The 14105-nt window shown below is 45.8% G+C and overlaps 2 protein-coding genes across 2 annotated transcripts in view; both read right to left on the bottom strand.

The window, feature by feature from the left end:
- Nucleotides 1-1344, bottom strand: part of MSH2 (mutS homolog 2) — a 50891-nt gene extending 49547 nt beyond the window's left edge. Inside the window, exon 1 of the mRNA XM_062605990.1 lies at nucleotides 1068-1344. Within this exon, the coding sequence (XP_062461974.1) occupies nucleotides 1068-1314 (247 nt within the window). The 5' untranslated portion in view covers nucleotides 1315-1344. The remainder of the gene's footprint in view (nucleotides 1-1067) is intronic.
- A 5890-nt stretch (nucleotides 1345-7234) lies between these two features.
- On the bottom strand, nucleotides 7235-13293 carry EPCAM (epithelial cell adhesion molecule). Its single transcript, XM_062605870.1, has 9 exons — nucleotides 12804-13293; nucleotides 12344-12448; nucleotides 11543-11783; nucleotides 11173-11238; nucleotides 9952-10015; nucleotides 9480-9581; nucleotides 9158-9352; nucleotides 8718-8759; nucleotides 7235-8032 (listed from the first exon to the last, which is right to left on the bottom strand). Exons 1-9 carry the CDS (start codon nucleotides 12865-12867, stop codon nucleotides 7991-7993), a joined length of 921 nt encoding a protein of 306 aa, XP_062461854.1. The 5' UTR covers nucleotides 12868-13293; the 3' UTR covers nucleotides 7235-7990.
- Between the last annotated feature and the right edge of the window lie 812 nt (nucleotides 13294-14105).

Raw genomic sequence — 14105 nt, 5'->3', positions numbered from 1 at the left:
TTGCAATAGAAAGTGAGAAGCATAAAATATGATTCTCTTTTTGATGCCATCACACAAACACATTAAAAAAAACCATTCACAAACAGATTTTGTGAAGTATGAGCCAACAACTTTCCAGCATTATGTTCCTCGAGATTTAGGATAACACTAAAGTTTGCCTCTTCTGACATGATAATTAATCTTGATGCTCTTACATTTAACATCTGCAAGCTCCCCTGTCTTATACCAAGAGATAAATAAAGAGCAGCAGGGGGTGAAAGGAAGAGAAAAACTTACGCAATACGTAATTGTTATTTACTTCTGCAGGCCATCACTAATCAAGCGTGATGTTTATCTGCCACCTGAACTACAGAACTGTATGAGCCCTGTTCTCAGTCACCACAGAAAATACCCTGCAATCATTTTCACAAATGGAAATCTACGGAGGCACCGGAAAATGTTATTAACTGCTGTTAGCCTATGCAACAGGTTATGTTCAAGCAACTATCCACATCTGACAGTCCTGTAGTAGGAGCTTACGTGACGAGAAGCCTATACTCAGAATCGTGCTGTAGATACCTTCCCACGGCCGTACTCCTACATCTGTCACACACATCCTACTCAGAATGGATACTAATTATCATTCCAAAGCCGCGGGAGGCTGAAGAAGAAAGATTTGCATTCAGCCAAGCTTCTTTCCAAGCCGAAATGAATCAGACATTAAAACCCAGAGACCTGTTGACACCTTCCTTCCCACGCGCACCAACACAGACAACAGCAACGGGTACCGGGGGTGAGGCAGGCTCCAAGAGTCACGCAGCGACCCAGAGCGGGAAGAGAACACCAGCACTTCATACTCTCTTGCCCTGACAACGTCCCCATCGTCTGAAGAACGGCGTGGCGAAGGAGTTAGGCCCGAGGTAACCGCGGAGTACAACGGCCGAAAACACGCAGCTCCCGAGCGACATCTCGCAAGCCTTGCCCTTGAGAACCCGACACCGCTGCACCGACTCCGGGGGGAAGGGCTGCCCCCGCCGCTTTCCGGCGCTGCCCGCCGCCTCTCAGGCCCCCGTACCTGCCGCACTCACCCGATGTCCCCGCCAGCTGGCGGATGACTGCGCGGGTGCGGAAAAGCTCGCGGGCGGCCAGCCGCGCGTCCGCGCCGTGCACCGTGTAGTAGTCGGCGCGCTCGAAGAAGCGCACGGTGGTGTCGGGCTTCTCGGGCAGCGACAGCACGGCGCGCACGAAGCCCGCCTCGGCCCCCGCGCCCTCCGGCCACACCGCGTCCCGCGGCGGCTCCATCGCTGCCGCCGCCATGCTGCCACCTCCCGCCATCGCCCGCCGCGCAACGCGCGCGCCGGCGGCACCACCCAATCGCCGCCGGACCTGCGCAGCGCGTCACGCTCGCCCCGCCCCTATACCGAGCGGCCTGCGTCGCGGGAGCGCGGAGGACGGGGCCTTCTTTCGCGCCTTACGCTGCCATGGCAACGCCGGATCTGTGAGGGCGCCCCCCGCAGGCCCGGCGGGCTCCCGTGAGGCAGGAGAGGCCCCGTGGTTCCTTCAGCTTCGCGCCAAGGCACCTGCTGTGGAAGGAGAGGGACGGGAGCGTGTGCGGGCTGTGTGTGTGTGTGAGCAAAAGGCTTCCCAGAGAGGGAGCCGGCCCCGGCAGCAGTGCTGAGGTGGTCGCTCCCCTTCTCTATGAAGTGGACTCCTCCGGAGCAGGAGCGCGGAGGCCCTCAGGGCTCAGCGTGTCGAGGAGCTGCAGGAGGCGAATGCTGTAAGGCAGCCTGAGTGCAGGGCTGTTGCCGTGCTCACGCTGCCGGGAGGCAGGAGGCTGTGGTGTAATGGGCCCTCCTCTGCTTCCCGAGGGAATGGTGTCCAGAGATCCCGTGTGCTCCCTCGGGCAAAGAGAAAGCAGCTCTCACGGTCATTCCTCCCGGGCAGTGCAAGGCACAAGAGGGCAAACGGCCCATATAAACAAGATCTGGCTCTAGTGTACACAGCGGGTCATCCTCCTCAGGTACAGAAAGGGCACTGACTGCCCCGCGGTGCTCAGAGGTACGTGATCTCTGGCTACATGGGGGTCCCTGTGCCCAGAGTGCTTCGTTTTCTTGATATTTCGTGATCTTTTCCTTCCCCTGTCCCAAGTATTGTTTTTCCTCCTGCTAAAGACATAAAGGAATAAAAACTATAGCTGACAATCTTTCATTTAGTGATTATTGTTTAAGAATAATGGGAAATCCCAGGTTTCATCAGCTGAATCAAATCTTTTTGGAAACGTCCCTTGCCTCACACTGCTTTTCTTTTTTCCAGTCAGCTCTAAATTATGATTCTTGTACCTCAATTCAGCTGCCTGCACCCTATCACCTACAGACAAAACTAGTCTTAAATTCTACATACTTAAACATTTCTTACATAAGCGCTTATCCCTTCTGATTTGTGTAAATTTCTGCTTCAGAACATGCCCTTGTGTGCATCCTATTGCTTTCTCTCCCCTTTTTATATTACCTGAGCTTCTCCAACCTCATCTCCCACGCTTCTTCCAGCCCTCTGGTCCCAGCTATGGCACACTTTGGGGACCGCTTTTGCTACATTTCTCACCTAACTTCTCTCTTCTTTCCACTGAGTGAATCAATGTGCTCATCTTTGACATTTCCTGGTGTCAATAGGTGCTTTCCTAAAGGCCCTCAGAGGCCCACATAAGGACTACTTCAGGTTTTCACACTGCTCTTTTACCACTGGAACCACCCTGGTACCTCCCATCTGAAGGTCTTACCATGTGCTGGCAGTCCCTCCGCAGGGAACACTTTGTTGTCCCCACCTCTGCCCTGCTGCTGCCCAATGTCACCCTGGGCTGCCTGTCCACACCTCAGCTGCTGTTAGCCTTCCCCACCCAAATCCCAGTTCTGTACCCCTGAGGTAACACAGCTTTTCCAGAAAAGGCCTTCAAAGCCCTTTTGCAAATGCACTCGGTGAAGGAACACTGGCAGAGAAAATGAAGTCCAATCTGCCTTCATTTGGCTTGGGAAGGAAGAAGCAAAGCATAACATTACTACAAACATTGAGAGGTCTGTAGTTGCCCAAAAATCTTCCTCTTATAACAGTTGTAAAAATGACATTCCTCTGGCAGGGCAGTTGGATTTACTTTCAGTATGAGTGAGTGTACTTTTCCTAACCTTATTTTCAGAAGTAGCTGAACTATCTGGTCCAATACCTCCCTCCACCAGAAGTGTTTGCTTGCAGCAGTACTTACCTAGGAAAAGTCAGCCTAAATAATTGTCATTTAGCAAATGCAGAGCAATCATACTGTTAGGCAATCTTGCCAAGAGGTGATAATACCAGGTCAGCCCAAAATATACACTATGAATAGCTGGGAGTGCTTGTCTTTATACATACCGATGACTACAGATTAGGCAGAAGATAGGAAAAAAAGAACTGGAGAGGAAGTAGGCTCTAGAGACCTCTTACCACCTTCTAATGAGACAAAATGTCTGCTAAACTGCAGTTGCTGCATGTTGCAGTGCTTTCTTCTCTCTCCTCTGGGCTGGTTACACTTCTTTGCTCATCAGTTAGCTCAAGGCAGCTGTACTGAGCTGCAGGTTCCCATTCACAGAAAGCCACCACCCAAACCGGCTGCTAATGCTCTTAAGAGTGGCAACCATTAAAAACGTTTATGGTGTGACAGCTCTTGCACAAAACATCACGGATTGATCACCTTTCCTCTGAGCTTCTGCTGTTTTCTTTGCCTCATCTGTTTTTCCAGGACAGCTCCGTGCACTGGCTGACCCACAGAGGTTTAACTCTGAATGGGGACCATCTCCCTGTTGCCAGGCTTGGTTGCTTTATTGCACTGTTGCTAGCAGAGTGCTTCTTGCTTTCTCCCTTGTTTACCAGGAGCAGGAGAATAAGAAGATGGTTGTAATTGTTAGACACATGGCAGATGGAAAATGGATGCTAATCTAGACCTTAATTTTCTTGCCTTCTTATGCATAACTAGCATATGGACAAAAGTTGCAATGGCTTTTCAGGTAGGAAAATGGTTGTACTTTAAGAACTCTACATTAAAAAAAAGGGAGAAAGAAATCCTTTTTCACCAAAGGTTAATTAGTGTACACATGTGATCAGTGGCAGCTCTAATGCTGATTAGTTGGTGGGGATGTCAGCAGACTGATGTGTATGTATGTGTGCACACATATAGTGCAGCAGAGACTTAATATTAACAAGATAAGAATATTTAGTTAACTTAAGTTTGAAAACATAAAATGTGGCTATTGCCATGCAAAGAACCTTTTAACTTTCTGGTATGCACTTTATTCACTCTGACCAATTTGGCACAGCCATGCAGGCACCTGAATGTGTAAGAATTCTGTGGAACATTTCACCATTAGTAGAGCAAAACCCACTTCTTACACGTATGACATTTTTATAGGCTGTGTTGATTCTAACATTACACACCACCTCCTTTTATTTATCACCCTGTCCCTTGCATACATCTGCCAGACATATCACTGCTAAGACAAAGCAAAGTTCATAAAGCTCTGTGAGGGTGAGATCTATCCCCAACACACAAGGCACTGCTACAGCTTGCCTGACTGCATTGCGCCCAGCGATGGACCTCTCTAGTGCCAGGCTGCAGCCTCTCTTGGAAGCTGCTAGAACTCAGTACTAGCAGTTGTGAAGTTGGAGCAGCAGAGCTGCTAGCATTTTTGGTTTGCTACAATATTTTTCAGGCTATGTCAAGCAGGCTGCAGCCTGTAATCCAAAGCCAGTGTATATTATAGCAAAGTCCAGTAGGTGAGGATATAAATAAACATGGTTCACAAACAAGGTTATTTCTCTTACTGAACTCACTATGATTGTGCAGGAAGGTTATGAGCATGCTGTTGTCAACAGACGGTACATACACAATGTATGACCTTTCATTTTGTAGTTGTGGAAACTACACGTAGGGATTGCTTAGGTCTTTGGAAGAAAGCTGTATAGACTTTAGTGGTCATGCTTTTTCAAATATGTTATTTGCATATCTTCTAAAAAGTCTCTCATCTTCTTTGCATAAACATTTATTTAATTTTGATCAGTGGTAATAATAAATATATATATGCTAGTGTAATAATCCATAAGTAATAGATTTGCACATGGCTATACAAACACTGTTTTTCCATGTTGGACATAGGCATTAAGATAAATATCCATCCTCTCTAACAAAAGCTCTCATTTATTCAGTCTCTAAATATTTAATAATCTTCAGTCTGCCCATCATATCCTTTATCACACTGACCCTCATTAAAAGAGAAGGAACATGGTATTGTAACTTTGTGTAGAATTTTAGATTGAAAACCCACGCTCCTTTACAAAAGGAGGTTAATGAATTAGGCAAACAGAAGCATCAAAGTGGTTACCTTGTCAAAAAATGATGCAGTGACTAGTACTTTTTTGAGTTCTATGGGTTTGTTTCTTTTACAGAAAAGTTGCTTTTTAACTTTGCTGAATGCTTTCAAATTATTAAAATAGAGAAGAGTATCTTGCTATTTAATACCATATTTTTCAATAGCAATCATTTTTGTCAGCAGTTCAAAACTGCTCTGAGAAGAAACATCACATGCACAGGTGGAGAGTTGATACTGATAGTGGCCTTTTATTATTTATTTCACATTAGCCTCCTCTATCAAATATTAACATAATAAAGCTACAGGATGCAGATACACAAGCTTCTCTTTTCCCTATTTTCCTATAAATGCACACGTCTATGCAGCTGGACTGTTGCACAAGTGCAGCGGTCAGTAAACAGAATAAAAGCCAATATAAAGATCAATAAAACTACTCAGAAAAGCATATTACTGACCACCATTTTGAAAGTTATACAGCATTATGTTTGTACCATAGTAACGGAATTTAGATACAGATAATGACAGTACAGTCCCTTCAGTTGTGGATTTAGTTAAACTTTTTTCTTCTATTTTTTAATTAATTTCCATAAACTTTATGGTTTTCTAACCTTTTGGCTAATTTCAAACCTGACAAGGAAGAAGACTGTATTAGAGACATTAAGCTTTACATCTACCGTGAAAAGCCCCATTAGGTAAAAAAAGGGAGAAGTATCTAAAAGCTTTCTCCTACTGTGGGAAAAGTAGGGAGAAAATGACTTTCAAACAACTGACTGGGACAAGGTGCAGGCCACACAGCATGTACATACCAGCCAGTCAAGTCAGCACATGTGTAGCTCCCGCCCAGCCACAGCACACATCTTTCCATCTCGCAAGCCAAAAATAAGGTATGAAACAGGGAAGGTAAGAAGAGGAGGAGAGGAAACAATAGCATTATGACCTTGGGGAGAAGAAACAAGTGACAAGGATACCATACTGTAGACATTTAAGGAAGTATACGATACAGAGAGAGAAGAACTAGGGAAGACAATAACCCACACCATTGCTTAAAGACCAGCTTACTGAAAACTAGGCTTCATTTATCAACTTACAGAATTGTATGAAATTCATCATACCTCGGCACACTGCCCAACTACAGTGCACACAGGTACCAAAGCTCACAGCACCAGACCGTGGAAGAGCCAAGGGAACAGCTGCCTACATTTAAACATCCAACACAGCAATACATGCACATCAGCTGCATCCCTGCTCAAAGGCAAAAGCCTGTGGTGACCTGCGACATTGGAGTCCAGGAGCTTCCCTGTTATATTTAGCAGACACACAAGCTAATAGGGAGCATTTCACATTAAATTTTATGAACACAGTATGTAGAATATCCTCTCTACTAGTACTTTACCCTAGTTTTCCTGCTTTAGGCAGGGAGGTCAAAACAAACACTGCATTAGTAATCACATTTGTCATTCCGTCCCTTATCTTGTATCTCATTATTTCTTTGTCAAGAGGAGTTACAGCATTTCCTTCATAAATCAGATATGCTGGACAGACTATACATGTTTCTTTGCTAGCCAATATACCTCACAGGTTACTGATTGCCAAAACACACTCTTTTATCCAAAGCTCTGAGAGGTAAATAACCTGTGTAAGTTTGGTCAGCCAACAGGACAGCACACAACAGCAGAAACAGATTATAGCTGTGTAGCAACCAGGCAATGGGTAGCTACACAAATTATGGTAATGGTGCAATAGCTCTTCTCCAGGTCCACTGCCAGATGATAGGCTACCCATTCCCAACCCTATACCAGAGATGTTCTAGATTAGAGGCTCATTTTATAATAAATACTCACATACAATTTGAAAGAGCAGTCTGCACGTTCCTGAAATTGCTACATTCACAGCATGTTTATTTTTTATACAAGCAATCCATATTTCATCATTTTACTTGTGGTGCACATTAAGAGTGGAAAAGAGGGTAAAGCTTACTTTTCACAGCTTTAAAAAAAGTCATGCTATTGAGATACTAGGTGGCTAATACAAACTTAGTTAATTAGAGTTTAGAATATTTCCACCTATGCTGAGGTTGGTTGCTTGCTTTAAGGCAGTACTACACTGCTGAATTTGTAAGCACAAGAATTTAGCAGATCATCATCATTTCAACATGGAACAATTAGAAACCTGTTTCAAAGTTTTATTAATTCAAGTAATAAAAAAAAAGTTACAGCAACTTCAAATATGTACAAACAGCCATAAAAACACCATGTTCAGTTATACAGGAGGCAATCTGTTAAAACTTGGCTACAAAAATCTTTATTCTCAATAAACCTCCCACACAGGTAAAATACCTGTTTAAGCATCTATGCTCCAAATCCCTAGTAACAGCATTTGTCAACTAATCTCATCCTCATAAAAAAATAAAATCAGGGAGCAATAGTTAGGTTTGACTTGAGTAAAATGGGGCTGGTTTTTAACTCTCAGAGTAATAGCATAGTTACCAGTCTTGGCTGTTAAGAGTTTTAACAATTATTAAGTGAGCACAACTGCCCCCCTTTCAAGAGGGATCATTAAAGAGTTAAGATCCATGCCTCCAATGATTCCATCATCTTGTTTGAATCTTACTTTGGCTGATTATGTTATGCATTCAGTCCTCTATGCATCTCATTCATTTCCTTTACCTGGAGGGGAAGAGGTAGAAGATCAACATTTGTGCTGCTTCCCAACTAAGACCCAAGATGCACAAACATCCCAGATTTTCATTAGCAAAGGGATCTGATGTAACACTAACAGAATCAAACATGACAAGACCATGGTAACACTTCAGCTTTTCTAATACTTTTTAGAAAATGGCACTCTTTAACAGTGTGCTCCCTATACAAAACCTATGAAGCTACAAAATTCTTTAGATTCCTTTCAAAAGGCTTTTTGCTTGGGGTGAAACACTCCTGCACCAGCACCATTTGTTACTACTCCATTGGAAAGTAGCTCTTCAATAGAAACTGCAAACTCCATGCAAATACCTCAAGTTAAGGTCTTCCTGACAGAACAAAGCAATCAGTGTTTCCTGTGGATTGTATGGCCCTTGCTATAGATATGTAAAACCAGTACTTGCTGTTAGCACCGCCCTCACCACGGGAAATGCAGATCACCAGCTGCCTTTGAAACTAGTGCAGAAAGGAAGGTGGTGAACTTGAGCTCTTATATAGATATGAAAAGTAGTTACAGAATTCGAATGCTTTCAGTCTCCTTGAACCCATCTGAAGCACCCACAGCAAGCTGTTAACCTACAGTAAACTAAGGGAAATTTCTGGATTCTGGCCAACCTCCTCCCCACACATAACACCATGAACAGAAATTAATTACCTCTGCTTTCACGTACTTCCCTTTCCTCCTCCTTGTGAGGACCTGCAAGAGAAGGACAGAATAATTTTGAAGTTCTCTTTAAGTCTTGACTTACATCTACCTTCATCTGGTTAAGACTTTAAAACTCCAAACCTGAAGCTGTCCCTTCCCCATCCTTCCAAAGGAAGGTTTGCGAGAGGCTATCGCTTTCAACTACTTTAAACCAGGAGGCAAGAGAAGCACTTTCCTCACCTCAATTAGTTTTCCCTCTTACTTTCATTTCCCACCCTTCAGTCATGACCTGAAACACTGATGCTGTGCCCATCACCTCTTTCCCACCTCCCAAGTCTCAAAAGAGAAACCAGTTTACAGGGAAAACTGTTTCCATTAGTGTCCAATTACCCTGGACATATTTCCTGAATTAGTTACCCATTCTGCTTGGCAGCTTTGTTAGAACTTACCAGAACAACAATTGAAGCAACTACTGCTATTACTATGACTACAATGACCGCAATGAGGCCAGGAGTCAGAGACTTCATGGAAAACTCTGGTGCTATTTCATCAACGTAGTAGACCACTGTCTTCTCAAGCTTCAACATTTCGTTATCAATGGTGACATTGAGTATGTTATTATGAAAGATGGAGTCACCTTTTACCTAAGAACAGATAGGAAAGATCTAAGCATTGCAATAATTCATCTTGCTTTGGCAAGTATACAGTAAGGCTACTCAATGCAATATACACATCTAAGTCTTTGGCAGACTTCACCCGTGACAAACTTACATCCTTCTCAAAGTAGTAGGCCACATCAGCTATATCCACATCTCCAGAAGATTTTTCTGAGGAATTTTGCTTCAAATCAATAGTAATGTAAGGTTTCTCATACTGCAAAAAGATATAGTATGGTATTAAGAAAGGGCCAATTTAAATCCAGTTATCAAATACACAGCTACGTATTCTATTCCAACTAGTGAACTCCCGTTCTGAATCACATTTATGATACTGTTTAAGCCAATGGTTTACAGTAGGATTCAGATTTTAGTGAAACAAAGTAAGAATTTATCTACTGACTGAGAACAATATGTAGCTTCTTAGTATTTCATTTGAGATACAGCTATTTGCTAGCTGCTCAGCATCACCATTTTGAGAGCTTCCAGTAAGACTCATGCTGTACTGCATCTGTCAAACATGAGTTTTCAAAGTTACCCACAACTAAATAAAGTTCAGATACTTGTTTAAAAATTATGTGCCTTACCAGAACACTGCTTATATAGCGTCCATCCAGCATGTAACGATTGCTAATTGTTTCCTTGAAAAACCTGTAAGAATATTAAAACCATAGCTCTAAAACCAGTACTATTTTACACATCTATTTTCAAAAGCAGGGAAGACTAGTATAATTGGTTATTTTTTTCCTGCAGTCTCTTTGTGGTGGGTCATCCCCATCTGGCTGCTATACCCTCACCTAATCTCTCACTCACTTGCCCCTAGCAGGATTAAGAAGAGAATCAAGAGGGCAAAAGCAAGAAAAAACTTCAATGGATCAAGATAAAGGCAGTCTACTAAGTGAAAGGGCTAGGTGGTGAAATTAAAAACCCCCAAAAGCCACCACTCACCACTAGCAGATTGATGCCCAGCCAAATCTAAGCAATGACTACTTACCATACAATATGGGATCTCCCCTCGGTTAGTTCAGGTCAACCACCTCTGCTGTGTCTCATTCCCAACCTCCTGCCTACCCCCAACCTACTCACTGGGCCAGCAGAGTGAGAGTCTGGAGGCACCCTCGACAGTCAGCACTGTTCAGCAAGAAGTCATCAGTGCTTTAGCATCAACACTGTTTTGGTCACTGGTCTAAATCACAGCACTGTAGCAACTGCTACCAAGAAAATTAACTCCATCCCAACCAAACCCAGTACACTCATTATGATACTAGAGCTCTGTTAATTCCTGCAGTGCTGGAGACAAGAGTTTGAAGTCTTTGGAATTCAGAAGAGGAGTTAGAGAAGCAACCTTTGTTCTGGGTGGGAAGGGGTGTGTGGGGTATAGCTACAAGCACTTTTTCCTTTTGCTATATGACCTCTAACAGAGAAAAGTAAGGTTTTATTTCAGCTAAAAAATAACCAAACTGTTCTTTTTCCCCCTGTTGCTGCTGCTGCTATGCAGGCCCTCCACCATCTTTTTCAGTTTACTTTTTGGGTAGTTTCGCCTTATTACCTTCCATCTTCTTCAGTACATTGACTTGGTAAAATAAAAACTAGCTATCAGTTAAAAATGGAAATGAAACTCATTGGCAGTTACTTTATCCCCAGTAAAAATTAAATAATTTCCATTAAGGATCTGTAGGTCACTTTTAAGATATCTTAAAAGTGAGATGTACAATTTTGACAATACTTTTAAGTGTTTGATTAGAAATACACTAGGTACCAAGTAGTGCATGCAGGTATTGCCAGGACATCTTACTATCATCACTTACTTCTTTAGAGACTCCGTGTTCAGAGGAGTATTTCTGTCAGCATGTTTCATTTCAATTATGATCCACCTGAAGCAACAGGAAAAATACAATAAATATTCTTAAAGCATGTACATGTAACAATGCATAATAAAAATATAACCCCAGGCAAAAGAAACCCCCCACAAAGCAATGAGACAAAAACAAAGAAAATCCCCTCCAAAACCCGTCAATGGCTCCTTGTTGCTGAAGGTAAAAAAGAAAAGCAGTACTCAAGTGCTCATTGTTCTATCTCCATTCATCCCCAGCACATTCATGCAGATAAACCCTCTAAAACACAAAACCTAGTGCAGCAATGTTTTCACCTCACAGCACACCCTGTTGAAAGACATACCATGTTCTGACTAATTGATTGCACTTCAAGTCTGCATCATGTTTGTCAGTTCTTCTAACACCAGCTGTATTCACACACCAACAGGTAGTCCCGTTGCACTGCCTTGCCTTGAAAATACCAGTGTTTTCACACTCGGGATCATAAAGGCCATCCGTATCCTCAAATGCATCTTTTGGTTTCTCACGGCGACCTGATTTTGAGCCCATCATTTCTGCTTTCATCAGCAGGCATTTTGGAGTCACTGAGAATAACCAGAAAGTCATGTTATGCAGCATCAGACCATACATGTTCAGAACAGAGCTCCCGGTCTATAAAAACACAAGGTTACATCAGAAGCAACCAGTTTGAAGCTATTACAATGAAGAGCGGGTGTCTAGCACGTAGGTGGTGGATCAGTTGACACAACTGGGCTGTGTCAGTTTCTCAAGATGCTTAAGAGGTCCAGCCAGCTTTCATTTCCTACAGCATGAGGGTTATAGTTGAGCTGAGCGTGAACCAACAGTAAGGTCCTGAAATAAGGCTCTTGCCACGTCTGGATGAATAAGAAAAGTCATGATATGTGCTTACAAGGAAGCTAAATCTTTGAGAAATCCTTGCCATTACAGGCCAAGTACTAAGGCGGACAGGGCGCTTGCCTCAATATAGATTGACCTGGAGGACCAGGAAGCAGCTTTCCTTCCTTGCCTCCCTTATATTCAAGAGCTCGAAGGCTATTTTCACACATCACCTCGCGCTCGGCTAGCACTGCCCCTCGCTGCCCCGCACCAGCGCGCACGCCCGGCCCGCCCGCTCTGTACTCACGCGTGTTGCAGTTCACAGTCGCACCGGAGCCCACCGCGTCGCACCAGCAATCGCCGCTGTTCAGCCTGCAGTTGCTAACGCGCTTGTTCTTCTCGCAGATACACGCTGGAAAAGAAGCGCGGCCGTGAGCCCCGGCACCCCCGGGGCACCACTGCTCCGCGGCGGGACAAAGCCGCCCCTCACCGGCCGGGCGTGGCGCACCCAGACCTGCCGCTCCCCACCTGGCCCCCCGCCCGTCCCCAGTGAAAGGCGAGAACTTCCGTCGGGACCTCGCCGCGGGCCCCTGCGGCCGGGGACAAAGGGACGCGGAGGCCCCAGCCCGCCCTCCCTTGTCCCTCAGCCAACGGCCCCGGTGGCGGGGGGCGCTGTTTTGTGTCGAAGCGGGGCTCCCCCAGAAGGGGACCGTGGAGCCCGGTTAGGAACAGGGGTGGCCGTGGGGGAGAGGAGCGCGGGCACTTACAGTTCTGGGCACAGGCAGCAGCGCAGAGCAGCAGCAGGAGCGCAGCCCCACAGAACGGCTTCATGGCTCGGGCTGTTGGCGGGGCAGAGGGAGGCCGGGGCAAAGTCAGCGGAGGAGCCGGAGCGGTCTGTGCGCGGCGGCGAAGCCGATATGAGCCGCCCAACAGGTTCCGCAGGTGGTGGTGGCTGCGCCGCGCCCTCCCGGCTCCGGTTACACCTGGGACGCGCAGGTGATGGTGGTGGTGGCGGCTCCTCCTCCCGGGCCAGCTGGGCACACTGGTCCACCATCGGCCCTGCCCTCCGCACCTGGGCGAAACTGGATGTGGCAGGGCGGGTTCCTCACCTGGCCCGCCCCGAATATAGCCTCTAACCCAGGGCTGAGGAGGGGGAGAGGTGAGGGGTGTGTTGAGGTGCGGCTGGTCGCGGTGGATGGGCTGTGAAACCTCCCCGCCCGTGCTGTGAGGGCTGGGGCCTGGGGGTGTCTGTCAGGGGCCGAGGGAGAAACTGTTAGTCACCGGGGAAGCTCCCGGGCGTGTTTGCTTTGCGGGGAGGGGACAGGACAGGAGACAACGCCGCACGGTGACACACTGGCCAGGGGAACAAAGCCTCCCCTTCTCCCCGCTTGGGACTTATCGATCCCGCCGGTGACCGTCATCGCGGGCAGGACTCCCCGGGGGTGGCTGCCCCGAGGTTATCTGCCCTGGCCTTGCGGCCTCCGGGCTCGGCTTCTCCTTTCCCTCAGGAGACAGACGGGGGGTGTTTTCCCTCCCCTCTGCGGGCGAGCTGCCACGGATCGCTCCCGCAGTCTGCTCCCGGCAAGCCAAGAGCCGGTAATAAACATTCACACCTTGTAGTTAAGGCTCGCTCCCATCTAGAGGTGCCCTTTGAACTGCTCCATGAGGACTTGGTGTTGAAAACAAATCATCGTAAGCCCTCAGTTAACTTGAGAAAATCCAGAACACCTGTCTGCACGGAACACACGATTTTGTAAGGATTTTTTTCTTTTCTAAAACACACATCAGATAGTTCTACCTGGGGACTGCGCTTCCCTGTGCTTTGTCTCGGAGCAGCACAGCTTTGTGGGAACCTACAGAACGGAGGGTAGTGCCAGAGCCCCGCGAGGTTGCCGAGGAGGAAATGTAGGGAGGTCTGCTGCAGGGTTTAAAATGGCTTCCCAAAGTGTAAAAGCAATGGCAAGACAGAGGACAAAAGATAGGTATGGTACACTGGAAATATTTCTGAAGGCTTTTGAGTTTATCAGTTCAGTTAAAAAATAGGCATAGATCTTTCTGAAAGATACCAT

The sequence above is a fragment of the Pezoporus occidentalis genome, unplaced genomic scaffold, assembly GCF_034315485.1.
Source record: "Pezoporus occidentalis ecotype Australia unplaced genomic scaffold, CSIRO_AGI_Poc_V1 ctg93, whole genome shotgun sequence".
In the NCBI taxonomy this organism is placed as follows: domain Eukaryota; kingdom Metazoa; phylum Chordata; class Aves; order Psittaciformes; family Psittacidae; genus Pezoporus; species Pezoporus occidentalis.
The sequence above is the reverse complement of the archived record's forward strand: the minus strand, read 5'-3'. Positions and strand labels throughout refer to the sequence as shown.

What these genes read in the sequence shown, in the direction of transcription:
- EPCAM (XM_062605870.1), bottom strand. Translation starts at nt 12,867, where the DNA reads ATGAAGCCGTTCTGTGGGGCTGCGCTCCTGCTGCTGCTCTGCGCTGCT. An exon ending in GACTGTGAACTGCAACACGC is followed by an intron (nt 11,784 to 12,343) that starts GTGAGTACAGAG and finishes GGTTATTCTCAG; the next exon opens with TGACTCCAAAATGCCTGCTG. An exon ending in AACACGGAGTCTCTAAAGAA is followed by an intron (nt 10,016 to 11,172) that starts GTAAGTGATGAT and finishes ATATTCTTACAG; the next exon opens with GTTTTTCAAGGAAACAATTA.